The 27,083-nt window shown below is 48.8% G+C and overlaps 1 protein-coding gene across 1 annotated transcript; it reads left to right on the top strand.

The window, feature by feature from the left end:
- The first annotated feature begins 4,872 nt into the window (after nucleotides 1-4,872).
- UBIAD1 (UbiA prenyltransferase domain containing 1) lies at nucleotides 4,873-17,094 on the top strand. The gene is made up of 2 exons (XM_027564913.1): nucleotides 4,873-5,721; nucleotides 14,439-17,094. Exons 1-2 carry the CDS (start codon nucleotides 5,211-5,213, stop codon nucleotides 14,924-14,926), a joined length of 999 nt encoding a protein of 332 aa, XP_027420714.1. The 5' UTR covers nucleotides 4,873-5,210; the 3' UTR covers nucleotides 14,927-17,094.
- Nucleotides 17,095-27,083: the final 9,989 nt, after the last annotated feature.

The raw sequence follows: 27,083 nt of genomic DNA, 5'->3' as shown, positions 1-27,083 counted from the left end.
AGGGAGGGCGTAGTCCTAGCCCTAACGACCAATCGACGGGCATAAGAAGAAAATAGACAGGAATACAGGCCAATAATCATTTAGGAGAAGTGAGGCTTCGGGACCCGGCTTCTCCAGGGGGTGGGGACTGTTCAAATAGACAAACCCCGTGGCCAGTGGTAGGAGAAAGGAGGCTTAGGTCCTCTCGGGAGAACCAATCATTCGTGAGTTGACTTCAGTCACTTCCACGCACACATCCGGTGCATCGTTACTAAAGTTCCCCACTGCACCTGGGCCGTGGCGGTGCCCATTTCGCTGTCTGGGTACCGCGGGATGGGACCACGAAGGACTAAGATCATGGCATCCAGTCCCATCACTTCATGGCATATAGATGGGCAAACAGTGGAAACAGTGGCTGACTTTATATTTCTGGGCTCCAAAATCACTGCAGATGGTGATTGTAGCCATGAAATTAAAAGACACTTACTCCTTGGAAGAAAAGTTATGACCAACCTAGACAACATATTAAAAAGCAGAGACATTACTTTGTCAACAAAGGTCAGTCTAGTCAAGGCTATGGTTTTTCCAGTGGTCATGTATGGATGTGAGAGTTGGACTATAAAGAAAGGTGAGCACTGAAGAATTGATGCTTTTGAACTGTGGTGTTAGAGAAGACTCTTGAGAGTCCCTTGGACTGCAAGGAGAGCCAACCAGTCCATCCTAAAGGAGATCAGTCCTGTGTGTTTTTTGGAAGGACTGGTGTTGAAGCTGAAACTCCAATACTTTGGCCACCTGATGTGAAGAGCTGACTCATTGGAAAAGACCCTGATGCTGGGAAAGATTGAGGGCAGGAAGAGAAGGGAACAACAGAGGATGAGATGGTTGGATGGCATCATTGACTCGATGGACATGGGTTTGGGTGGACTCCAGGAGTTGGTGATGGACAGGGAGGCCTGGAGTGCTGCAGCTCATGGGGTCGCAAAGAGTTGGACACGACTGAGCGACTGAACTGATTGAATTCAATAGATATTGTCAAATTCATTTCTTATCAGGGAAGTACCAATTTTGATTTCCGCCAGCAATATATAGGATTTTTATCTTCCTAAGACATGGTAGGGCCCTGTTTTCTAATGAACCGTCAAAGATGGTTTTATAGCAATAGTCATCAGTACATTTATAGGTCTCTCTGCAGGTTACAGAGTTTTATTGTCCATTACATTAAAATAATAGTTAATATTTATTGAGCACTTAGAAAGTATCAGTCATTTTGGTGGATACCGTAGAGTAGTGGTTAAAAGCATCTTGGAGTCTAACTGAATCTGAAACTTAGCTCCAGCGTTTACTGTATGAGCTATATGACTATATGAGCAAGAACTTATGTACCTAGTTTCTTATCTTTAAAACTAGAAGGATTATAATGTATATATATAATATATATATATGTATATATATAATGTATAACACCTCTGTAGGTGGTATTGTGTGGGTTCAATGCTAATACATGTAAAGTACCCAAAATACCTGGAGAAGGGGGTGGCAGCCCGCTCCAATATTCTTGCCTGGAGAATTCCATGGACAGAAGAACCTGCTGGGCTGTGGTGCATGGGGTCGCAGAATCAGACACAACTGAGCGACTAACACACACACACACACACACACCCCCCTAAAATACCATGTGACACATATGAACAGTCACTAAATGCTGTTACTGCTATTCCTGAACATTATGAATGAGGCAGGTTGTGTTGTTCCCACTTTGTACATGAGTAATCTGATGTCCAGAGGGATTGGGTCACAAAGTAGGTAAGTGATGGAGCCAGGATTTTAATATATCTGCTTCTTCCTCTTGTCTGATTTGGCAGCATTGAATATTCAGATTTTGCCGGCCTTGCAAGTATGTGGTGGGTGGTGGAATTGTAAATGGTTAACAACTAGATGTGAGGGGAGGGGGGCATGTATGTATATTCAGGGCTTTCTTCATGCTGTGTGACCTGTGAGGTCAGAATGCTCTGTCTTGAAATTCTTAATGATTTTTGAATAAGAGGTCCCGAATTTTTATCTTGCACTGGGCACCAAAATAGTCAGTCCTGTGTACATATATATTATATGTGTATTACAACTTTCACTAATATGAAGGATGTGTAGCACAAAACTTACAAATAATAATAAAATAGACAAAACTCTTTATTGTAAATTCCATGTAGCGAATTGATTCTAACAGTATACTTTCTTTGATATTGTGTAACCTCCCTATGGTTGCATTGGCCAATGTGTGTAGTTCCAACATGAATGTCAGTTGGTTTTTCTCTCTTTTTAAAAAGTATTTTTGAAAATGAAGTAAGTCAAATTTTGTTGTTGTTGTTCAGTCGCTCAGTGGTATCCGACTCTTTGTGACCCCATGGACTGAAGCACACCAGGCTTCCCTGTCCTTCACTTTCTCCCACAGTTTGCTCAGACTCATGTCCATTGAGTCAGTGATGCCATCCAACCATCTCATCCTCTGCCAGAAATCCAGGATACTGGGGTTGTATTCGGTTGCTAAGTCGTGTCAGACTCTTTGGCTTCCCAGTCTTTCACTATGTCCTGGAGTTTGCTCAAACTCATGTGCATTGAGTCAGTGATGCCATCCAACCATATCTCATCTTCTGTCACCCCCTTCTCCTCCTGCCCTCAATCTTTCCCAGCATCAGGGTCTTTTCCAATGAATCAGCTCTTCGCATCAAGTGGCCAAAATATTGGAGCTTCAGCATCAATCCTTCCAATGAATATTCAGGGTTGATTTCCTTTAGGATAGACTGGTTTGATCTCCTTGCTGTCCAAGGGACCCTCATATATGATATCACATAATATTTGTCTTTGACTTACTTCACTTAGTATGATAATGTCTAGGTCCATCCATGTTGCTGCAAATGACAATATTTCATTATCTTTTATGGCTCAGTAACATTCCATTTTGGGGCTTCCCAATTGGCCCTGTGGTAAAGAATCTGCCTGCCAATTCAGAAGATGCAAGAGATCCCTGGGTTGAGAAGATCCCCTGGAGGAGGAAATGGCAACCCCCTCCAGTATTCTTGCCTGGGAAATCCTACAGACAGAGAGCCTGGTGGGCTACAGCCCATGGGGGTCACAGAGACTCAGACATGCCTAAGCAACTCTACACATGGGCACCATATTCCATTTTAGATATATCTTTATCCATTCAGTGAATGCCAACACACAATATTCCATTTTAGGTATATCTTTATCCATTCAAATTGCCACCATCCATTGGATCATCAAAATAGCACAAGAGTTCCAGGAAAATATCTGCTTTATCGACTACACCAAAGCCTTTGACTGTGTGGATCACAACGAACTGTGGAAAATTTTTAAAGAGATAGGAATACTAGACCACCTGACCTGCCTCCTGAGAAATCTATATGTAGGTCAAGAAGCAACAGTTAGAACCGGACATGGAACAACAGACTGGTTCCAAATAGGGAAAGGAGTACGTCAAGGCTGTATATTGTTACTCTGCTTATTTAACTTATATGCAGAGCACATCATGTGAAATGCCAGGCTGGATGAAGCACAGGCTGGAATCAAGATTGCTGGGAGAAGTATCAAAAACCTTAGATACGCAGATGACAGCACTCTTATGGCAGTAAGTGAAGAAGAACTAAAGAGCCTCTTGACCCAAGTGAAAGAGGAGAGTGAAAAAGTTGGCTTAAAACAGCATTCAGAAAACTAATATCATGGCGTCCGGTCCCATCACTTCATGGCAAATAGATGGGGAAATATGAAAACAGTGAGAGAGTTTATTTCTTTGGGCTCCAAAATCACTGCAGATGGTGACGGCAGCCATAAATTAAAAGATGCTTGCTCTTTGGAAGAAAGCTATGACCAATCTAGAGAGCATAGTAAAAAGCAGAGACATTACTTTGCTAACAAAAGTCCATCTAGTCAAAGCTATGGTTTTTCCAGTAGTCATGTATGGGTGTGAAAGTTGGACTATAAAGAAAGCTGAGCGCTGAAGAATTGATGCTTTTGAACTGTGGTGTTGGAGAAGACTCTTGAGAATCCCTTGGACTGCAAAGAGATCCAACCAATCCATCCTAAAGGAAATCAGTCCTGAATATGCATAGGAAGGACTGATGGTGAAGCTGAAACTCCAATACTTTGGCCTCCTGATGCCAAGAACTGACTCATTTGAAAAGACCCTGATGCTGGGAAAGATTGAAGGCAGGAAGAGAAGGGGACGACAGAGGATGAGATGGTTGGATGGCATCACTGACTCGATGGACATGAGTTTGAGTTGGTGATGGACAGGGAGCCTGGCATGCTGCAGTCCATGGGGTTGCAAAGGGTCAGACACGACTGAGCGACTGAACTGAACTATCCATTCATCTATGGATGGACTTTCAGTTTTCCTTCCTGTCTTGGCAAAGCTAATAATTTCTTAGACAGCATTTCCCATTTCAGAGCTTCAGTTTTCCCACTTGAAAATGAAGGGATATAATTATACCTTATCACCCTCAACGTGCTCCCTGGTTTTGTCCATTTTGTTCACTGCTGCATGCAGTAGGTGTTCAATAAATCTTGCTGCACACAGTGGGGGCTCAATTAACTTTTGTTGAACGAAGAACAGAATAAGTTCTATTTCCGTGAGTGAAAGCTCTTGGTAAGTCGTAAAGCGACATGCATTTGCGGTCGTTCGTTAAGTTAGGCTGTTTTCAACAAGACTCAAAGCAACTGCGTCCCCGACCTTGGGCAAGAGAAGGGCGGGGCTGCTGGGTCGCCACCCTACCTCGGCCCCGCCCCTAGACCTCTGGCCCCGCCCCTCCAGGGCCCCGCCCCTAACCCCGCCTCGGTCCTGGCCCAGGCCTAGGGCCGTGCTGCCGGCCGGTGTTTCCCGGCGAGCTTGAGGTGGCGGGCGCACAAGATGGCGGCGCCGGCGGTCCTGGCAGCCCCGGGGTGGCGGTCGCGGCTCGTGCTCGGGCTCTAGGGCGGGCGGGGCTGGGGTCTGGAAGCAGGCTTACACAGGTGACAGGAGGTCGGGGCGGTGCCGCCGGGCCTCTTGGGGTGTCAGGCCCACTCGCTGCAGCCCCTGGGCCCCGCCGCCTCCCAGTCCCTGTCCCTGGTGGAACCGAAAAAGGTCAGGTCCGTTGCCCCGCCCCGTCCGTCCTCGCCCTAGCGCGAACGCTGCGCAGTGGGTGGCTCACTACCACTGACTTAACACACGTGCAGCCTCCATGGCGGAGAAGATTAACATCCACGCTGGAGAGACGGCCAAGGTCGAGGACAGAGACCTGCTGGGGAACGGCTGTCCTCAGCAGGACAGACCTCCGCAGCGCTCGTGGAGGCAGAAGTGCGCCTCCTATGTCCTGGCCCTGCGGCCCTGGAGCTTCAGCGCCTCACTCACCCCGGTGGCCCTGGGCAGTGCCCTGGCATACAGATCCCAAGGCGTCCTGGATCCCAGGCTGTTGGTGGGTTGTGCCATAGCTGTCCTCGCGGTGCACGGGGCTGGCAATTTGGTCAACACTTATTACGACTTTTCCAAAGGCATTGACCACAAAAAGAGTGATGACAGGACCCTGGTGGACCGAATCTTGGAGCCCCAGGATGTAGTTCGGTTTGGAGTCTTCCTCTACACCTTGGGCTGTGTCTGTGCCGCTTGCCTCTACTGTCTGTCTCCTCTCAAACTGGAGCACTTAGCTCTCATCTACTTCGGAGGCCTGTCTGGCTCCTTTCTCTACACAGGAGGTAAGTTGGCCTATTTGCTGCAAGTCTTAGTTGCATGGAAACTACAGTTTGCTTAGGAATTATAGGGCTCTCGAAGAAGTGTCAAAGGTTATTTTCTGAATTAGGCCATTTTATGTGAAATCTATAATGTTTGGACCATGTGGATTTGGGGGATAACATTTTTGGCTTGGCTTATGGATGTTAGGAATAACAAATATATGGTATATACGGAAATTTTTGTTATCTAATTTCCTCTCATTCTTCATAACTTATAATGCCATGTGTGTGGGTGCAAAGTCGCTTCAGTCATCTCCGACTTTTTTCGATGCTATGGACTGTAGCCCACCAGGCTCCTCTGTCCATGGAATTTTCCAGGCAAGAATGCTGGAGTGGGTTGGTCCCCCCTCCTCTGGGGATCTTTCCCACCCAGGGAAAGTCGCTTCTCTTACATGTGTATTGGCAAGCTGGTTCTTTACCACTAGTGCCACCTTGGAAGCCCTTATAATGCCACAGTGTCAAATTTTAGTGGAATTAAATTTGAAGAGCTCTAAATTATGCACCTAATTACTTTCAGCTAGTTTGCTAGGTGACCCCTTGCAGCAGGCTGATTAAAGTGCTGATGGGCAGGTGTTTAAGCCCTATTTATTGAGCGCCTATTATGTGCCAGGTTCTGTTCTACCTGAACACAACAGTCAAGTCCCTGCCCTTCTGGAAGTAATTTTATATATCATGAGGAGAGATAGAAAATAAAAATAGTAAATTATGGTTAGGATGATCAATATCCTGGTTTGCTCAGCACTGAGAGTGTTTCCAAGATGTGGGGCTTTAGGAAACCAGAATTTGTGTCTTGGTTACAGTACATGAGAAGATGAACATGAGAAGATGAACAATACTATAGGGGAAAAAAAATTAAGTAGAGCAAGGAAGGAGGACACAAACTAATTTTAATTAGTTTGATCAGGGTAGGCCTCATAAAAAAGGTAACACAAGGGACTTCCCTGGTGGTCCAGAAGTTGACTCTGTGTTTTCAGTGCAGGAGACACAGGTTCTGTCCCAGGTTGGAGAACTAAGATCCCACAGGCCCCTTGGCACAGCCAAAAAAAGATAACATGTGATCAGAGATTGTGAGAGGGAGGTGAGGGAGTTGGCTCAACAGGTATCTGGAAGAAGGTAGCATTTGAGCAAAGATTGTAGGAGGTGACAGGTGAGGGAGTTGGCTGAGCAGTTATTTGGAGGAAGAGTATGTTGGAACAGCAATTGCCAAAGGCTTTAAGCCAGGAGTATCCCTGAAAATGTTGGAAAACAGCATGGAGTACAGGGTGTGCACAAGGGAGACAGTAAAAGGAGGTGAAGTAAAAGCAGTGTGTTTGGGCAAGGCAGTGTGGCACAAAGATGACATAGGCCTTAGTGTTTTGAAACAGTCACTCTGGCTAAGTTATTGAGAATGGATAAAGGAGGGCAAGGGGAGAAGCAGGAACATCTAGGAGGAATCTGTCAAGTAAAACAGGCAAGAGATGTCTGGTGGCTTGAATCAGGGTGGGATTAGTGGAGAGGGAAGAAGTAGTTAGATTCCCAATATTTCTTGGAGGTAGGCAGGGTTTGCTGATAGATGGAACGTGAGGCAGGAGAGGAACAGGAATTAAATACAACTCTAAAAAAAATCTATCCAAACAAATATAACTCTAAGGTTTTGGCCTGAGCAACTGAAATAGTGAAGTTGATGTGGAGTGAGAGAGAGAAGATTGAAAGTAGGTTTGTGGAGAGAAAATGGAGACATTGACTTTGGACATCTTAATATATCAGATCTCCATGTGGAGCTGTCAAATTGACGGTTGGATTTGAATCCGAGTTCAGAGGAGAGGTCTGACCTGGAGGTAGAGACTTTTGAGAGTCTTTGCACATATACTAAGTTGTACGACAGGGTGAGAGCCCAGAGGACGGATTGTTGACAGATACCCTGCTACTGCTAAGTCACTTCAGTCGTGTCCGACTCTGTGCAACCCCATAGATGGCAGCCCACCAGGCTCCCCTGTCCCTGGGATTCTCCAGGCAAGAACACTGGAGTGGGTTGCCATTTCCTTCTCCAATGCATGAAAGTGAAAAGTGAAAGTGAAGTCGCTCAGTCGTGTCCGACTCTTAGTGAGCCCATGGACTGCAGCCTACCAGGCTCCTCTGTCCATGGGATTTTCCAGGCAAGAGTACTGGAGTGGGGTGCCATTGCCTTCTCTGACAGATACCCTGGGGAGCCCCAATATTAAGTGAGGAGGGGAGAAGACTGGCCAAGGGAACTGTGATGGAGCATCAGAAGGAGAAAGAAGAAAAGCAGGACTAACTGTGGTGAACTGGCAGCCAGCTGTAAAAAGTTCTGTGAGGGAAATCAGTAGGGCGCTGAAATAGAATGAATGTGTAAGGTGCTGATGGAAGAAAGAGGCCCTCTGTGAAGGTGACACTTAAACTAAGCTTTGAAGGACAAGGAGCCAGCCGTGGGGCAGAATTGGGGTCTGAGTCAGGTCCTTCAGGACTGCAGGAACAGCAGATGCAAATATCCTGGGGTAGGGAAGGACTTGGCATCTCAGGATTTGCTGAAAGACCAGCATAATTGAGAGGGAGACTGAGATGCAGCCGTCAAGGGAGGTAGGGGCTAGATCATACTGGTCTCATAGGGCCTCAGTCTCGGCTAGTTCCTCGTCACTCCCAAGCCTAGTCCTTAGACCTCTTTAGCTCTATTTACTCCCTTGGCGATTTCAGCCAGTCTCATGGCTTCTATCGCCATCTATTAAGCTGGTGAGTCTTGGATTTCTACCTCTGGACCAGGTACCTCCACTAAACTCCACACTCAGATCCCACTTGTTTTTTACTTATTTATTTTTGGCTGTGCTGGGTCTTTGTGGCTGTGCACAGGCTTTCTCTAGTTGTGGCGAGCTGGGCCAACTCTTCACTGTGGTGCTCAGGCTTCTCCTTGTGGTGGCCTCTGTTGTTGTGGAGCACAGGCTCCGGGCACACCAGCCTCAGTAGTTGCGGCTGCAGGCTCTAGAACATAGGCCCATTAGTTATGGCGCTTAGGCTTAGTTGTTCCTTGGCATGTGGGATCTTTTCGGACCAGGGATCAAACCCATGTCCCCTGCACTGGCAGACAGATTCTTAACCACTGGAGCACCTGGGAAGCCCCAAGGTCCAACTTCAGTAACTTCTCTTAGAGGTTATAGGCATCTCAACCTTGACGTGTCTGAGACCAAATTCTTGATCTTCTCCCCCACCAAAAACCTGCTGTACCCTCAGCTTTCCCCTTCTCACTCGATGGCAACACCATCCTTCTGGTTCTTCAGGCTGCAAATCATGAGCATCATCCCTGACTCTGCTTTCTCACATCTCACATCCAGACTGTCAGTAAGTCCCGTTGACTCTCCTAAAATGCATTTGGGGCCAGACCACTTCTCATCCCCTCCCACCACTGCCACTGTCATTTCCCTTGATTATTGTGGCTGATGCTTTACTGATCTCTATGCATCCACCCTTGTCCCTTTCAGAGTACTCCTGCAGCCGTGTCAGTCCTCTGCTCAAAACTCTCCTTGGCGCGCATCTCGTTAAAGTCTTTACAATGACTCCCAGGGCCTGACATGATCTTCTCACCCCTCACCTCCCCCAGCTCTCTGACCTGCGCTCCTCCTCACCGCGCTCCAGCCACACCGCCCTCCCAGCTGTATCTGGAATGCATCAGGCGTGCTCCTGCCTTGGGTCCTTTGCAGATGCTGTCTCCTCTGTTTAGGATACTGTTTCCCCATCTATGTGTATGATTTGTTTTCTAACCACCACCCATTTGCTCAAATGTCAGCTGCTTGGTAAGGCCTTTTTTTCTGCCCTATTTAAAACTACTAAACAATAAGGCTTTCTGCAGCAGTTAAAAAAAATAAAATCACACACCCTTTCTGTGTTTTCCCTACACTATCTTCCTCTACAGTATTTTCCTTATTGCTTTTCTTTGCTTTTTCTACACAGCACACATCACTTTCTAACCACAGAAAGTATTTACTGTGTTAGTTACCTTCCCACTTAGACTGTAAATTCCCTGGGTGTAGGGATTTTAGTCTCTGTTCTCTGCTGAACCCCATGGTGTCCAGAACAGTGCCCACCTGGCATGTACTCAGTACCTAATATTTATTGAATGAATAAATGTGGATACATTGAAATATATTGAGTGGAGGAATGACATAATCTGACATGATTTTTTTTGACGTTGACTTTATTGATATATAATTGACGAACAGTGGAATGCATGGATTTTGAGCCTTATAGTTTGATGAATTTTGACAAATATTAATACATAGAGCTGTGTAACTCATGTTGTTGTTGTTCAGTTATCCAGTCGTGTCTGACTCTTTGTGACCCCATTAACTGCAGCACACCAGGCCTCTCTGTCCCTCGCCATCTCCCGAAGTTTGCCCAAGTTCATGTCTGTTGCATCGGTGATGCCGTCCAGCCATCTCATCCTTTGATGCTCTCTTCTCCTTCTGCCCTCAATCTTTTCCAGCATCAGGGACTTTTCCAATGAGTTGTCTGTTTGCATCAGATGACCAAAATACTGGCGCTTCAGCTTCAGCCTCAGTCCTTCTAATGAATATTCAAGGTTGATCTCTCTTAAGATTGGCTGGTTTGATTGATAACCCATACCCCTGTCATAATACAGAACATTTTCATCACCCCCAAAAGCTTCCTTGTGCTTCTTCTGTTTCAACTCCACTCTCTCCATCTAGTGGGAACCACTGCAACCACTGTTCTTACTTCTTTCACATGGATTCCTTTTGCCTGGTCCAGAATATCATGTACATGGAATCATTCAGTATGAATTCTTGTGCCTGTTTTTGAGTTTCATTGTGTTGTGATGTGATCAGTAGTTCCTTGTATCTCTGAGAGGTAGCCATTGTATGAACATATCACAGTTTGTTTATCCATTATCCTGTTCAGTGACTTGGATTTTTTCCATATTTTGGCTATCATGATTGAACATTCATTTTCAAGTCTTCTGTGGATATTTGTGTTTGTTTTTTCTTGGGTAAATGCCTAGGAATCAGATTACTGGGTCATAGGGTGAAGTGAAGTGAAGTGAAGTGAAGTGAAGTCGCTCAGTCGTGTCCGACTCTTAGCAACCCCATGGACTGCAGCCCACCGTGCTCCTCCGTCCATGGGATTTTCCAGGCAAGAGTAGATGATATTTAACTTTATGAGCTGCCAAAGTGTTTCCTAAAGTGCTTCTACTTTGTTTACCTTCCCACCAGCAAGGCACGAGAGTTTCAGTTACTCCATGTCCTTGCCAACATTTTGATTTAACAAATTCCTTCTGGCTGGCTGTGTGAAGAACTGGCCCAGGATTTCACTGTGCTGGCCCCTGTGGAAAGGGGTGTTGGGAGGAAGGGATACCTAAAAGGAAACTCCCAGGTGAGCCACACCTCTGAATCAGGTGGAGCTCGTGAGCCTTGGGTCAGACACTCTGAAAACAGGACTTTCTGCTCAAGGGCTATGTCATTTTCTAGTGTCAGATAACCTCAAGAACGTTGACAGACCTCTCTCATCCTTAGCTGAGCTTTGTGGTTTTTTTGTTCAAGGTCTGTTGAAGGTGGGGGCTTATCTTTGCAGGCACAGGTTTCTGTTCAACCTTTTGTTGTTCAGTTGCTCAGTTGTGTCCGACTCTTTGTGACCCCATGGACTGCAGCATGCCAGGCTTCCCTGTCCTTCACTATCTCCCGGAGTTTGCTCAAACTCATGTCCATTGAATCAGTAACATACTCCTTTCCTGTTCAGCCTTGCTCACGTCTTTTTTTTTTGCCAGGCAACTTAAGGAGGTGCTCTTGGGTACTCTCGCCAGATGTCAATCAAGGCTATAGAGCTGTTCTGTTTCTTTCCATAGAGTCCCGAGGTCTGCCTGGAGAGCTGAGGAAATAAAGGGATGGGCAGCTGGTGGAGAAACTTGGTGGATCGGTAGTTGGAGCAGTCCTGCCTGTCAGTTGCCTAAATGTGTGAGACATCACACAAGACATCAGTTTCCTTATTTAGAGCTCATGTGCTGCTGGAGAGACCTTCCTCCTAGAGGGCGTGTCCTCACACAACCAAACTATTTATCAAAACACTGTGTGGGGAGTACAGAATGAGTTTACTGGGTGTTGGTGGGACTCAGGGAGCATGCCTGTTATAGCCTATCCTGGAGATGCTTCATTTCCAAGAAGCAGCCATGGTCATTTAGTGCTAAAGAGTCCCAACCACAAGTTTGGAGGTAAACTTGCGCTGCGTCTTGTTCTTCAGCTGCCAAGCCTTTAGATTCCCTACAGATAATGTCTCTCATATTTGTTTAAAATGCAATTTATGACCCGATAGTTTTTTTTCTTTTAACCTTCTGATCCTGGGGCCATGTCTTAGTAACTTCTTTAGATCAGAGGTTTCCCAAGCTTCTGTAGCAATATATATGTGGGTCACCTCTTTGAGTGGGTGCCTCTCACTCTTCCTGCGCTGCTTTGCCTGTTTCAGTCCCAGTGGGACATTTTTCACGATCTTGGTCCCAAATTTCAGGTGCTTGTTACTGTAGCTCTGTGTTCAGTTCAGCCTGTCAGGTTTGAGGAGCCAGCTGTGCCCTCCTGAAACCTACTGGTTTGTGGGAGAGAGGGAGATTAAGAATTAGAAGTGTGGGAATTCCACAGCAGCCAGTGCTTAGGACTCCGTGTTTCTACTGCAGGGGACATGGGTTCAATCCCTGGTTGAGGATCTAAGATCCTTCATGCCACTCGGCACCAAAAAAAGAAAAGAATTACGAGTGTGGTGGAATTTATGAAAGTCAGGATGCTATGGTGCATATTGCAGGGGGGCTGAATATGGTCTCAGGCTGAGGAAGGTGGTTGAAGAATGACCTTTAAAGTCTTGAGGGTTGAATAGGAGTTGACCAGGCAAGGGACTGGAGGTGAGGGAGTGTCTGAAGGCCCTGAGGAACTGAGGGGAACTGAAGGATGTAGAGGTGGGGAGGGGAGGAGAGCTCAGAGCAAGGCAGGAGGGGGGCAGGGCAGGGCCAGGCCAAAGCTGAGTCAGGTGAAAGAGTTGGGGCTGTTCTTATCCTGAGGACAGCTTGTTGATAAGGGTGTTCTGGTATGTGTTTGCGGAAGGGCACAGCCAGCTTAGTGTTTTGAGAGGACCATTCTGGCTGCAGGGGCTTCCCAGGTGGCTCAATAGTAAAGAACCCGCCTGCCAATGCAGGAGATGCATTGGGTCGGGAAGATCTCCTGGAGAAGGAAATGGCAACCCACTCCAGTATTCTTGTCTGGGAAGTCCCATTCACAGAGGAGCCTGGTGGGCTACAGCCCATGGGGTCACAAAGAGTTGGACACCACTTAGCGACTAAACAACAAAGTCTGGCTGCAGTGTGGAGATTCAATTCGGGATGAAGGAGGGGAGGCAGTTATGAGACCCGAAGCTGAGGGACCAGCTGAATGTTGCGGTGGGTGGGGGGTGGGAGTGTAGTGCATAAGATGACCCTGACTTGGACTTGGGGATAGAGTGAGGCAGGATGGAGTGTGGCTTTGGGGATGGAGAAACTGGGCTGGTTTGAAAGACAGGATTTGAGGTCGATCAGCAGCACAGGAGGAAAAATGAGGGATCATTCAGCGTTTTAACTTCACGGGAACCAGAGACGGGGGAAGCAGAGTTGTAACTTCACCTTCTTAGCTGTCTTCCTTATTATGTGGGTGAAAGTTTCTCTGTATGGAGTTTGGGAACCCTGAAATTTTGCTGAGGTTAACTGGGGGCTTTCAAAACCAGAAGATGCTGCCAGAGGTTGTGGCCGAAAAGGAAGAAGCTGGGATGGATATTCCATGAGGGGCTAATCTCATGGTGTTCCTGACAGGAGCAGTGTCTTACGGGGGGGCTGGTGGATGGTGAAAGAAAGCCAAGCCCTGGACTGTAAGGCCTGTGAAAGCCTTCATGGACTCCCCATTGAACTGTGTGTGACTAGGAACTCCCTGCTCTTCTTTTTTTCCAAAAATGTTTCCAATTTGTAATGTACACAATTTGTAAAGATTATTTTGCATTTACAGTTATATAAAATATGGGCTGTGCTCACGTTGTTGTACCATACATCCCAGAGCCTGTCTCACACCCAGTAGTTTGGCCCTCCCCTTCCCCCACCCTTGTTCTGCCCCTCCACTCCCCCTCCAACTGGTAACCACTAGTTTGGGAAGCCCCTGCTCTTTGTGTCAGAGCTTTGTTGGGGGATGTGGATGCAAAGTCACTTGAGTCGTATCTGACTCTTTTTGACCCCATGGACTATAGCCCTCCAAGCTCCTCTGTCCGTGGGATTCTCCAGGCAAGAATACTGGAGTGGTTTGTCATGCCCTTCTCGAGGGGATCTTCCCCAGCTGGGGATCAAACCTGTGTCTCTTATGTCTCCTGCCTTGGAAGGGAGTGTTCTTTACCACTAGCCCCACCTGGGAAGCCCTTTTGTTGAGGGACAGCAGGAAGGAATACTCAGGGATGACTCAGACTGAACTGGGTGTGAAAGGATTAGTCTTTTCTGACCCTCTCCATCACCAGAGGAGAATTCGGATTTTGCTCTGGAGGGGAGGGGAATACAACCACTGCCCCGCCTCCCAGTCCGAGAAGAAAATGCCCTGCCCAGCCACAGGCAGCCAGCCTTTCCACTGGAGAGCAGACCCGCAGTTTCCAGCCCTGATCTCACACCAACTCTCTGGGTTTTCTGGCCATAGGAATTGGACTCAAGTACCTGGCTCTGGGGGACCTCGTCATCCTCATCACGTTTGGCCCGCTGGCTGTGATGTTCGCCTACGCTGTCCAGGTGGGGTCCCTGGCGGTCTTCCCACTGCTCTACGCCATCCCCCTCGCCCTTAGCACGGAGGCCATCCTCCATTCCAACAACACCCGGGACATGGAGTCGGACCGGGAGGCTGGCATCGTCACCCTCGCCATCCTCATCGGTCCCACGCTGTCCTATGTGCTCTACAACACCCTGCTCTTCCTGCCCTACCTGGCCTTCAGCATCCTGGCTGTGCACTGCAGCATCAGCCTGGCTCTGCCCCTGCTCACCATCCCCATGGCCTTCTCCCTTGAGAGGCAGTTCCGAAGCCAGACCTTCAACAAACTGCCCCAGAAGACTGCCAAGCTCAACCTTCTGCTGGGCCTCTTCTACGTGTTCGGCATCATCCTGGCACCAGCAGGCAGTCTGCCCAAACTCTAAGGGGACCAGTGGCCGCCTCCCCACATACAGTGTGCCCCCCTTTCTTAGGATGCATTGAGGGCAGGATCTGAGGAGAGAAGGTGATTCAGCACCGAGGGGCCTACAGATGGCTTGTGAACTCCCACCTTTTTTTTATTATTACGTTCTTAAAGAAAATGTTTTGTTTTTGTTATTTTACTTATTTTACTCCGTTTTATGGGGACTCCGGAAACCACTCTGGCCTCAGAAGGTAAATTGGACACACAGCCCTTGTTTTATTTATAATTTCCACTAGAGGGTGTTGTCAGGTCACTTTTAAGTAGATTAAAATGCCCTGAGACTTGGCGAAGGAGCTGCCAGGATTGGCCTCCTGTCCCCGAAGAGCCATAGTAATTGAGCCAAATGTCCTCCGTACCTTGGTCTGCCAGGATGTGTGGTGATGATCCCCCGTGACCAGGAGCGCCTGTCTCACCCTGAGCTCTCGGGTCCAGTAATGCTCTGCTTGAGAGAGGACTTTGCTCATTAACAGCCCGGCTGGGCTCCTGGCTTTTTGCCTAAGTTGTGACTCAAACCCTTTCATCCTCCCTTCACTTATTGCCACGGTTAAGGAAAAGCGTCAAGATTGCCACACAACAAAGCATTTGGGCTGGGGGCTTGGAAGGAATTTAAAACCACCCTGGAGGTAGCTGAGAAAATCACTCTGCTTTTGGAGAGAAAACTGGCAGGGCAGCTGGTTTCCCTGTGGAACCCACTGGTCTGACAGGAAGGGACCCCCCGCCCCCCCGCCCACCTCCCCGTCCTCCCGCCCACCTCCCCGTCCTCCCGCCCACCTCCCCGTCCTTTTAGTGACTAGCAGGTGCTCTGAAATTGTGGAGGCCTGCTGTCCTTGCCAGCTATTGGAGGCCCACAGGGCACCCCTCCTTGCCCTTCTTTGCTGTTCCTCGCGCTCCCCTATGACCACCCTCCGTTTCTTCCTGGTCCCCATTTGTGTATTTCCCATCCACTGTTAGTTGCTAAGTTGTGTCCGACTCTTTGCAACTGTATGGACTGTAGCCCGCCAGGCTCACCTGTCTATGGGATTTCCCAGCAAGGAATACTGGAGTGGGTTGCCATTTCCTTCTCCAATCTATGGAGCCCTGCTATTTGGGCAGCAGCTTAGCAGAGATGAGTCAGGGATGGTTGCCCCTTTTCACAGAACCACAGGATGAGCTGACGCAGGACAGTAGCCCCTCCATGAGTGATAAGCCAGTGGTCAAACAGTCCTGACCCTGATCACCCAAAATGTCAGGCCTACCAGTAAAGAAACTATGTCTTCCTCCTTGGGGACTTCTGTCCTGTACTGACCCCAATTCTCCCAAAGGCTTCTCTTGCCTTGTGTGGGATAGTTTGCACCCAGAGTGGGGAGGGGGGCAGATTCCAAAGTTGATCCAAGCTGGTTTTCATATCATTGTCCATGCAATATAACTTTCTGGGCTAGAATTGCTTGGTTGCCTTGGGTCCAAGACAGAACTAGATCGAGGCTGTTGTCATCATTTTTTTCTGTTGTGATTAAAGCCACTCTGGTGGGTATGTCAGGGTCTCGACCTGCAGAAAATAACATCAGAACCAACTCTTCATCCTTAAAATCAGGCCAATTATAACTTGGCTTCTTGAGTTAGAATTAGGCATCTTACTTGGAAAAAAACACATTTGCAGAAGTTGGAAGTTGCAGTTCTTCTAAAGTTAAAGGTGGTTTGTCTGCAGAGTTCCAGAATCCTCGAAGAGTGGTCAGAGCCCAGTAAGGAGGGTGAGGAGGACAGCACTCTCTCCTGCCTGTCTTCCCAGCACCATTTTTGTTTTATGCCAGGCTTGTGACATTTTGGTGCTCTCGGGAGTCCTGCCTTCAAAGACCAGCAGGGTGTTGTCACAAGTCTTACCTCTGAAGCTGTGGGCCTGAGAGCTCCCTGTGTCCATAGACCAGACCACCTTGGTAAGGCCTTCTATCGGGGCTGTCAGTTAACTTCTGCACTGTTTCTGGTGCAGGTTTTAATGCATATTTTTATATATAAATCTTTCTAAAAGGCCAGATTCGTTGCCAGGCTTTATATGCAGGTCTCTATAATTTGTATTACACCCCTTGATTCAATGAAAGTTTTCTTTAGACTTGTTAATAAAACCATTTTTTTAATTAAAAAAAAGGAAAATGTGGATCAGTGGTCTGGCTTCCAGTTTCCCTGTGTTTTCCTCGTGCTGCTTATCTCATCGTCTGCTTGTGAACTCTGACTCATAAACCTCGAGACCAGCACGGGCACATAGGTGGGGTGGGGGCAGGATGCCTGATCTTTGGTGATGAGTTTGACTGGATTCAACGAGCCCTTAGAAAAGATAGAAGTTACCTTTCCGAGGCAGTATGGGTTTGCCAAGAGCCAGTCAGGCCAGATTAACCTCTGCTTTTTCCTACTTTGACTTTTCTCCAGCGGGTCACTGTGCTGATAGATGGAGAATGTGCAGACAGAGGATGTTTGGTTTTCTGCTGGGCATTTGACAGTATGTTCTCTAGAACACAGCCAGCAAAGATACATAAAATGGATAACAGTCTAGTTAGGTGAATTTCTGTAAGACTGAAAAGGCTGCTTTGCTGTGTCAAAGGAAGGCTTTACCACAAGTGAATATGAAGCAGTGGGCTTGGGTCCCCCCCAAAGCACTATATGCCGTTAGAAGGGGAAGCTCCACGGAGTGACGGCAGCAGACGTGGTGGGTGTTGACCCTGAGATAACAGCTTCACTGCTTTTAAATCTGTGAGTCAGACTTACTCTGCCCCCCAGTGGACATGGATGGAAATTCAGCCTCAGTCATTTGGGTCAGTTCTCATCTCCTTAGGACTGCCCAGGACTCCTGTGCCTCTGTGGGGCCAGAGCCAGGAATATTGGCTGGGTCCTAGCTCCATCTGCTCACTGTCTGTAAGGTTGCTTCCCTGCTATTTCAAGCTTGGGGGTGGCCCTGGAATTTACCCTTGTTTCTTGGACACTCTGCTCTAGAAGGGTTCAAAATGCCCCCCGACAGCAGCCTTCCTTGCTGAGTACCATGGGCCTAGGGGGCTCTTGTCCTGGCCACCCCATCCCCATTTCGGCCCAGTCCTGTGGAAGCTTTCACTTTGTCCCTGAACTGCCTCATCCACCTGACCTACTCAAAGCATTTCCCTCCTGCCCCACCCTGGCAGCTCAGACGGTAAAGAATCTGCCTGCAATGCCAGAGACCCAGATTTGATTGCTGGGTCGGGGAAGATCCCCTGGAGAAGTGAATGGCTATTGCTCCAGTATTCTTGCCTGGAGAATTCCATAGAGAATCCTGGTGGGCTATAGTCCATGGGATCACAAAAAGTCAGACATGACTGAATGATTAACACTTTCACTTTCCACCCCTTCAGGACCTTTGCACAAAATCCCACCCAGCAGGCCTTTAGAAGCTCAATGCTGGCCTCTTCTGGAGTTGGGCAGTGACATACATCACGTTATCTTAGCAACTCTTCTGTTGTGTGTGTATGCTTAGTTATGTCCAACTCTTTGCAATCCCTGGAGCCCACCAGGTTCCTCTACCCATGGAGTTTTCCAGGCAAGAATACTGGAGTGAGTGGGTTGCCATTTCTTCCTCTAGGGGATCTTCCCAACCCAGGATTCAAACCTGCATCTCTTGTGTCTCCTGCATTGGCAGGTGGGCTCTTTACCACTAGCACCACCTCCTTTATTAAAACCAAAATCAGCCTGTTACCTGGCCTGAAGCTCAGTTGGAGTCAGTGATGAGCTCTGGCTTTCATGTTGGTTAATGTGACCTGAGGTAGAATGAATAGGTTAGTGTCCAGGACAAGGAAGGCACAGGTCCTGCCCATCCCTGTGTTGTCGACCCCGTTTGGTTGGCTAAGCCCATTCCTGGGTACCCTTCCTTCTTTCTTAGTTCTTTTCTGGATAGAGCAAATGTGATAGATCAGGAGCAGGCCTTGGATGTAATATACTGGGATTTCAGCAAGGCGTTTGAGAATATGGGGTGAAATGTGAAATGCATGAAAATACAGCTCCAGGAACTTAATCTCTACCTGCATACACACACGTGCATCTTCACACTGGTAATAGCTGCGGCAGAGATTTTACGTCTCTTATTGTGGGACCCACATTCTGAAGATATTATTCCTAAGCTGGATCTTGTCCAGGAAGCCGTAGGCAGACTGGTGAAGACACTTAAAACCATGTCAGCATGGAAAGGAGGCTGGAGAGAGGTTGTATGTGTGTGTGAGTGTGGGTGTGTGTGACATCAAAGACAAAGCTAGGGACTTCCCAGATGGTACAGTGGAAAAGAATCTGCCTGCCAATGCAAGGAACATGAGTTTGATCCCTGGTCTGGGAAGACTCCACGTGCCATGGAGCAGCTAAGCCCATGGACCACAGCTACCAAGCCTGCAATCCCCAGAGTTGGTGCTCCACAGCAGGAGAAGCCTGTGCATTGTGATGAAGAGTAGCCCCTTCTCACTGCAACTAGAGAAAGCCCCTGCAAGGCAGCGAAGGCCCAGTGCAGCCAAAAAAAAAGGCAAAGCTAGAAGAACAGGTAGAAGTTACTTGGCCCCAAATTTAAGCTCTTAGGTCAGGAAGAACTTTCTAGTTGTGAGAGGAATTGGAAAGGGAGATGTTTGAAACGTCCCAGTGGGTGGTGAGTTCCCTGTGACTAGAGGCATTCAAGAGAAAGGTTGATTCCTTGTTAGGAACACTGAAGCGAAGACTTGGACATTGGGGAGGGGGTATATGAGAAGACCTTAAGGGTCTTCCCACGCTGTGATGTGGGTGCTCTGTTATGGGATCATTTCTCAGACCTGCCCCCCAGGGGCTGGGAGGACAGAGTACAAGAAACATGTTGACGCTTCTTGATGTCAGGTTGCTGTCTGTCTGCCCATGTTAACAGGCACTGCTGTGATTGATACTACTTTCTTTTTTTTTTTTAAGATCACACACATACATGCACACACAGTTGATTTCCCCTTTGAAAGCGCTTGAAGGGAGGTAGATGACAGCTCCTTTCCTCTGAGCCCTGCAGACCACTCTGCAGCTAATGGACTGTCAGCCTGTTTCATTAAGGGCTCCAGACTGTGCAGGCTGGTGTAAAAGTAGTGCCTCTGGCAAGAACCTGGCACTTGGGTCTCAGCCAGTTGACATTTGTGATTTGCCCTTTTTCAAATTGGGACAGCCTTCCCAGCGTGAGGGACTAAGCCAGGATGCCAAACAGTGGTACAAACCGAGTCAGGTCCCCTGCTTGACGGGGTGACAAGAGCCAAGCCTGGCTCTTCAGGAGGGCCCGCAGACAGGTTCCCAGGGCCAGGGAAAGGTGGTAACCGCGGGGCAAAGCCCCCACCCTCCCGCCTTAGGTGCCACTGACCCACTTCAAGATGCAGGAGCTCCGGGCAGGTCCCCAGGGTCCTGAGAGGGACAGTGAGGGTCTTGATCACATGTGCTCAACCAGATTTCAAGGGTAAAAGGAAGATGCTCTGTGGCCCTCCTATGATGCTAATGTTAAGTTGGCCAGAAATTCACTGGAGTTTTTTGTAAGAAGGTACGGGAAACCTGGGGTTTCCCAGGTGACTCAGTGCTGAAGAATCTGCCAGGCGATGCAAGAGAGGAAAGAAATGCAGATTTGATCCCTGGGTTGGGAAGATCCCCTGGAGACAGAAATGGCTACCCACTCTTGTATTCTTGCCTGGAGAATCCCATGGACAGAAAAAACTGGTGGGCTATAGTCTACGGGGTCACAAAGAGTCAGACACAACTGAACGCCTGAGCACACACACACAGCACCTGGGAACCCTGAGTGAACATTTTAGTCAACCCCATACATCCAGAGAGGCAGCCCTCTGTGTGCTGTGACTCCAGAGGCACCCTAAGTCTGCACCCCCTTACTCCTGCCATAGCCTTGTCCCTCTGTCTCCTAGCCTGCCTTAGGATTATCCCCATTAGGGTCACAGGGGGTGTAACCGGGTGGGACTGAGCATGGTGTGGGTATCACACGCCTGTTAGTTTGTCAATTGTCTATTGTCAGCACCCCCAGGAGCTGGTAGGACTAGGGTACTTTATTCACCTAAGTCATCTTAAGCACAGGGCTTGGGGGCTCAGAGCAGGAGCTGAAGGACCGAGCCACCTCTGGGAGCAGCTGGACTTGTAGGGCTGACCGGCAGGTGTGAGAGTTCTGACCGTTCACATCAGCTGCCCCTGAGCAGCAAGGGGTTGGGAGGGGAAAGGAAGCTGGGCAGTACCTCTTAAGATCTTTTAAGATCCAGCTCATCTTCCTGGTACACGTGCTGCGTGCTCAGTTGTGTCTGACTCTTTGCGATCCCACAGACCGTAGCCCGCTAGGCTCCCCTGTCCATGGAGTTCTCCAGGCAAGAATACTGGAGTGGGTTGCCATTTCCTTCTCCATCCTGGTACATGGAAGCCTCTAAATAAATAAATGTTTCCTGAAATACTTAGTGAATGACAGTAATAAAGCTATCATGTGCTAGGCATTGTTCTCAAAGCTTAACTACATTATTATTATTTTAAAAATTATTTTTTAATTTATTTTTGGCTGTGCTGGGTCTTGGTTGCTGCGTGGGCTTTTCTCTAGTTGCGGGGAGCCGGGCTACTCTCTAGTTGCAGTGCACGGGCTTGTCATTGCAGTGGCTTCTCTTGTTGGGGAGCACGGGCTCTAGGGTGCTTGGACTTCTGTAGTTGCAGCACATGGCCTCAGTCGTTGCAGCTCTGGGCTCTAGAGCACAGGCTCAATAGCTGTCATGCATGGGCTTAGTTGCTCCATGGCGTGTGGGATTTTCCTAGACCAGGAATTGAACCTGTGTTTCCTGCAATGGCAGACGGATTCTTTACCACTGAGCCACCAGGAGAGCCCTAAATACATTCTTTTAAGCCTCAGAAAACCTCAGGAATGGTGTATTAAGATCTTTTTTTTTATCATGAGAGAGGAAACTGAGGTTGAGGGAGATGCTTACATTTGCCCAGGGTCACCCAGCTAGTTGGGTTTCCTAGGTGGCGCTAGTGGTAAAGAATCTGCCTGCTAATGCAGGAGATATAAGAGATGCGGGTTCGATCTCTGGGTCGGGAAGATCCCCTGGAGGAGGGCGTAGCAACCCTTTCCAGTACTCGTGCCTGGAGGGTCCCCATGGACAGAGGAGTCTGGCGGGCTACAGTCCATGAGTGTCACACAGAGTCGGACGCGACTGTAGCAACGGCATGCTCACACACCCAGCTAGTAAGTGATAGAGCCACGGTTCTTACCTGAACTGCTTCAATGCAAGTTCTGCACCTCTTCTGTGTCTTTGCATGTCCTGCAGTGCCTTGTACTCTGGAGTCTCAGTTAATTGGTCTGCCCTGGGGAGTGGGTGGGTGGTGAGGGAGGGGGAAGCAAGGCTGGGGGTGTGGGTGCCTGAGAAGGGAATTTTAGAAGCATCGAGAATGACACAGTCTTCACCGCTTCCTCAGTCCCACCAATGCTCTTAGGCAGGGGCTCCTGGGTGGCTCCCAAGAGTATGCGAGCGACCAGGCCGGCAGTGGGCCCAGGGAGGTGGCTCAGGGCTAAGGAGGTGGTTCCAGGTAGGACAGTGTGCTCCTTGCTGGTGATGCTCTAACACAGGAAGCAGAGAGCCTGAGACCTGGCCGAAGAGTCAAGCAGTTGTACATAGAGGAGGTAGGTACCAAGGGTTGGGCACTGCCCTTGGCCTTGGCATTGGGCTGCTGCCCTCTGGTCTTCTAGGTTAGGAAGACCAGAGGGCAAACCGTCTGCTCTGTGCCCTCCAGCACCCCCAGGAGGCCAACTCTGTGGAGATAATAATTAAACCCACTTGTCTAACCTGCTCTGGCCATGTGGGCTGAGGTTTCGGGTCAAATCTGCCCCTGCCCGCCCACGATGACACAGGAAGGTCCATCCTCAGGTAAAATTTCTCCTCCTGTTCCCCCAGGTGCCTACCTCCATTTTCTGTGCTGCTTGCTGTCCTCACCCAGCCACTGAATCTGAGTGCCCACATCAGGGATATGAGTGACTCTGCTTCCTGAACATGTGGCTGGGGGAGACTTCAGTCTCTTCAGGGAGGCAGAGCCCCTCCCTGCCTTCAGGATGAGCAGCATCCGGAGCTGAGAGTTACATGTGTTTGCGATACAGTCCCCTCTCTGTGTTCAGTGAGGGGAGGCTGACGCATGTCAATGGTCAGCTAACCCCTGACAACCACAGTGCATTGAGGGTAGAGATGGGGTGCTGGATGGAACTGATCAGGAAGGCTTCCTGGAGGAGGTGATGATGAGTCATGATTAAGGCTTCCAGGAAGAGGTGGCCATGAGGCTGATGGTTTTCTCAGAAGCTTGAGGTGCTGGTGGACAGCTGTTCCCAATTTGCCTAGCTGGAGAAAGTCCCTGGGATGCTGCCCAAGAGTGCAGATGAAGTTTTCCCTAATCAATGTCATTGGCAACGCAGCACACAACTGCAGCACTGAGGCAGGTGTGCTGAGGGCTGTCACATCACTGCCAAGGTCAAAGCCTGAAGAATGAGAAACCCTGACACTTCCTCACGGAGACACAAACAGGAGGGGAGGTGGGTATTTAATCAGCCAAGGCTGCCAATACCTAATCAAGATGAATGGCCTTGAGAGACAAGGCCCAGGGAAGGCATCGTGTTGGGAGAATGGGAAGACTGCCTTGCTTCAGGCTGCACTGAAACTGGGGGATAGCAGGTGAGGAGGAGCCCAGATGTGGGGTCAGAGGTCATCAGTGAGGGCCTTCTAGCCAATGCTTATCCTGGCCAGAGACCTTCACTGAGAACCTACTGGGTGCCAACTCTGTCCTAGGATTCAAGATGAATGGGTATGCCCTTGCCTTTTAGGCTCATAGTGAACTGGTGGGGAGCACACATACATGTTTTATTCCGACGTCATCCTGAGTGTCATAACAGAGGCACAAGAGCTGTGCAGAGATTACATTCTCCACTCCCCACTGTCGCAGACTCTGATCAATTCACTGGCTAGGATAAAAGCCTCTTTCTCACCTCTGCTTCTCTCTGGCGCCACCTGCACGCAGCTATGAGAAGAGACAGTCAGTTACAGTTAAATGAGCGAGAATTATGTTCCAACCCTCCACTAGGCTCTGGGGTGTACTGGTGAGTGAGACCAGTTCCCTATCCTCAGGAATCTTACAGTCCAAGAGGAAAGACAGACAAACAAGCACTTCCGACATCACTCATGGAACTTCACTGTGAAACACTCGTGGAGTCTGACAGCACTGGGTTTAATTCAGTTCAGGCTGTATCACTCACCCTATGGATGTGCTCAGCCAAGCCATGAGCTTCCAGTTCCTTCTCTACACAGGAGGATGATAGTATTTGCTTTGTAGGGTACTTTTGAGTTTAAATGAAATATGTTCAGAGAATACTTAGCATGGTACCTGGGATGTAGCAGGCACCTCTTGTTGTTATTTTGTTGTTAAGTCATGGTTGACTCTTTCCAACCCATGGACTGTAGCCTGCCAGACTCCTCTGTCCATGGGATTTCCCAAGCAAGAATACTGGGGTGGGTTGCCATTTCCTTCTTCAGGGGATCTTCTTGACCCAGGGATGGAACCCCCATCTTCTGCATTGGCCAGCAGATCCTTTATCACCGAGCCACCTGGGAAGCCCAGACATTTGTTAGAGTCCCCTTTCCTCTCTTACTGATGAATATTTTAGAGTGTGGTTGTTTCTGTATGATCTCAGACTTCCCCACTAAAGGGCAGAAGACCCACAGCTGACATCATGGTGTTCTTCACAGCACTGGAGCAATACCTGGTACAGTCATTCATTCACTCAACAAACATTCACTGAGCATCTGATGAGTGTCAACTGAAACTGTGTGTGCTCAGTCGTGTCTGACTCTTTGTGGCCCCATGGACTGTAGTCTGCCAGGATCCTCTGTCTTTGGGATTTTCCAGGCAAGAGTACTAGAGAGGATTGCCATTTCCTGCTCCAGGGTATCTTCCTGACCCAGGGATTGAACCTGCATCTCTTGCATCTTCTGCATTGGCGGCAGATTTTTTTACCACTGTTCCACTGATAAGTGTCAGGCGCTGTGTTAAAAGCTAAAAATACAAGGTGACCAAGTCCGTGCCCCACTGGGCTTATAAAATAGTAAGGGAGACTGAAGAGAAATGAAACTATTCACTGTGAAACTCTATGTGTGCGTTGGGGAGGGGATCCATTTAGTAATTTCCTGGGGGGGGGCTCTGCTTTGGCACCCACACAAGGTTCTATGAGGAAACCCATTTAGAACCTTTGCTCAGGAGATTGGAATCCCAGTGGGGTAACTGTGGGACAGTTGGCCCTCCCCTACCAGAGCCTAGTACCCCTGAGCTTCTGGTCTTGGGGCTTCCTCAAGAAGCCTTTCGTCTGGTCTAAATGGCTTCCTCTTTGAATGCCCCATGGTGCTGGGAGCCTGACCATTGAGCAGGTGCTAAGAGAGTATTGGATGGAGAGACAGATGGTCTTATGTACGGATGTAAGTGGCCTGTCATTCAGAGGAGCTTCAAGAATCTCTAAGTTAGGGACTTCCCTGGTGGTCCAGTGGTTAAGACTCTGGACCTGCCTGTCAATTCAGGGGACACTGGTTTGATCCATGTCAGGAAACTAGAGCCTGCATGCTGCAACTAAAGACCCAGTGCAGCCAGATAAATAAATAAAGACTCCTCATTTCCTTTGCAGGATGCGTGGGTTTGATCCCTGTTTGGGGAACTAGGATCCCTCATGCCACACAGTGTGGCCAAAAATAAAAAATCTCTAAGTTAAAGGAATTTTCAGGGCATCATATTTCCTAAGTGCCATGGGGAGTGATGCCCTCATCTCCTTGGGCTCCTGTCAGGGTTCAACCAGTGAAGGACATTCAGCAAACATCTGAAGTCTGTTTTACCAGGGTTGTCATTATATTAAAAAAAAACTTGCCCACATACATGTGTGTGCACCTATGTACACGTGTGTATGTGTGTGCATGTGTATACATGCAGGGACACCCACCCCTCTGCTTCCTCACTGACAGGGCAGTTATTGCTCTGGGTGTTCAGGATGAGCTGAAAATTAATGAAACTCAATGCAATGAGCGACACCTTGTAAAACAATCTCAATTACCAGATAACCAATCTCCGTGCAATTCCAGAGAGGATAAAAGGAAACCACGGGGGCTGTGAGCAAATGATAGCCCCAAGCCGCTCGGGCAGAGCAGGGAGATGGAGCAGTCCTATCCTGCCAGCTCAGGACAAAGGTGGGGCATGGGGCGGGCTGCTTTCATGAGAAGAGCCATTGCTTTTCTGAGAAGGGACAGCGGGGAGGTGTTGAGCGGAAGATTAGTCAGGTGGGGAAGACTGCTGTGAAATCTGAGCCCCCAGCCCTCCGTTGCAAGCTAATCTTGTTCAGCCTGCGAGCTGGGAGAAGACCTGCTTCCTCAGGCGGTACCCCCCCCCCCCCCCCCCCGCCACCTCCGCCCCCGGAGAGGCCAGGCCCTGCCCCAGACACCCCACTGCCGGCTGGGGAGATCTGCGGTACCCGTTCTCCAGTCCCTTGCAGAGGGTCTGATCACCCAGTCTGGCTGGCTGCTCTTGGAAGTGGCCTGGGCTGCTGGGAGGAGGGGGTCTAAGCCGTGGGAGTGGTACAGTCCACACTGCCCAGGGGTACAGTCTCCATCCTCCAAGTTTACCACACTTTCTCTGGGAGGGTTTCCTTCCCACCTCCCCACAACCTTGAGACCAGTGCTTGCGCAAGGTCACAGGGTCACAGAATGGCAGATCCTCCACCTGAATCGGCTCTTTTACTCTCTACGCAGCGCTCATTTGGTTTAAAATCTTGTTCATTTTCAATGCTTCTCCTTACAAAGGCAGGGAGGGTGGTGGAAAGTGTGATGGGTTGTTTTTGTTTTTTGTAAACCTCATTTTCAATTTAAATCTCCTTTAAAATATGGAAAGAACCACAGCTGCTTCTCTCATCATTGTCTTCCTCTCCCATTCCCTTTCCTGCCTCTCCTCCTGCTTCCCTCCCTAACCCTTCTTCCAGCTCCCCCTGCACATGGGGCCTTCTTGAACTAGTTGCCCTGTGTTTATTGAAGGAGAGGTAGAAGAAGCAGGGTTGAGGGGCCCATCAGGGAGAGCGTCTTGGGGTTACCACTGCCGAG

Source organism: Bos indicus x Bos taurus, chromosome 16 (assembly GCF_003369695.1).
Source record: "Bos indicus x Bos taurus breed Angus x Brahman F1 hybrid chromosome 16, Bos_hybrid_MaternalHap_v2.0, whole genome shotgun sequence".
Taxonomy (NCBI): domain Eukaryota; kingdom Metazoa; phylum Chordata; class Mammalia; order Artiodactyla; family Bovidae; genus Bos; species Bos indicus x Bos taurus.
Note: the sequence above shows the minus strand (reverse complement) of the source record. Positions and strands in the feature narration are given on the sequence as shown.

Excerpts from the sequence above, each read along its gene's own strand:
- UBIAD1 (XM_027564913.1), top strand. The coding sequence starts at position 5,211 with ATGGCGGAGAAGATTAACATCCACGCTGGAGAGACGGCCAAGGTCGAG. Across the intron at positions 5,722-14,438 it reads CTCCTTTCTCTACACAGGAG|GAATTGGACTCAAGTACCTG; the intron begins GTAAGTTGGCCT and ends TTCTGGCCATAG.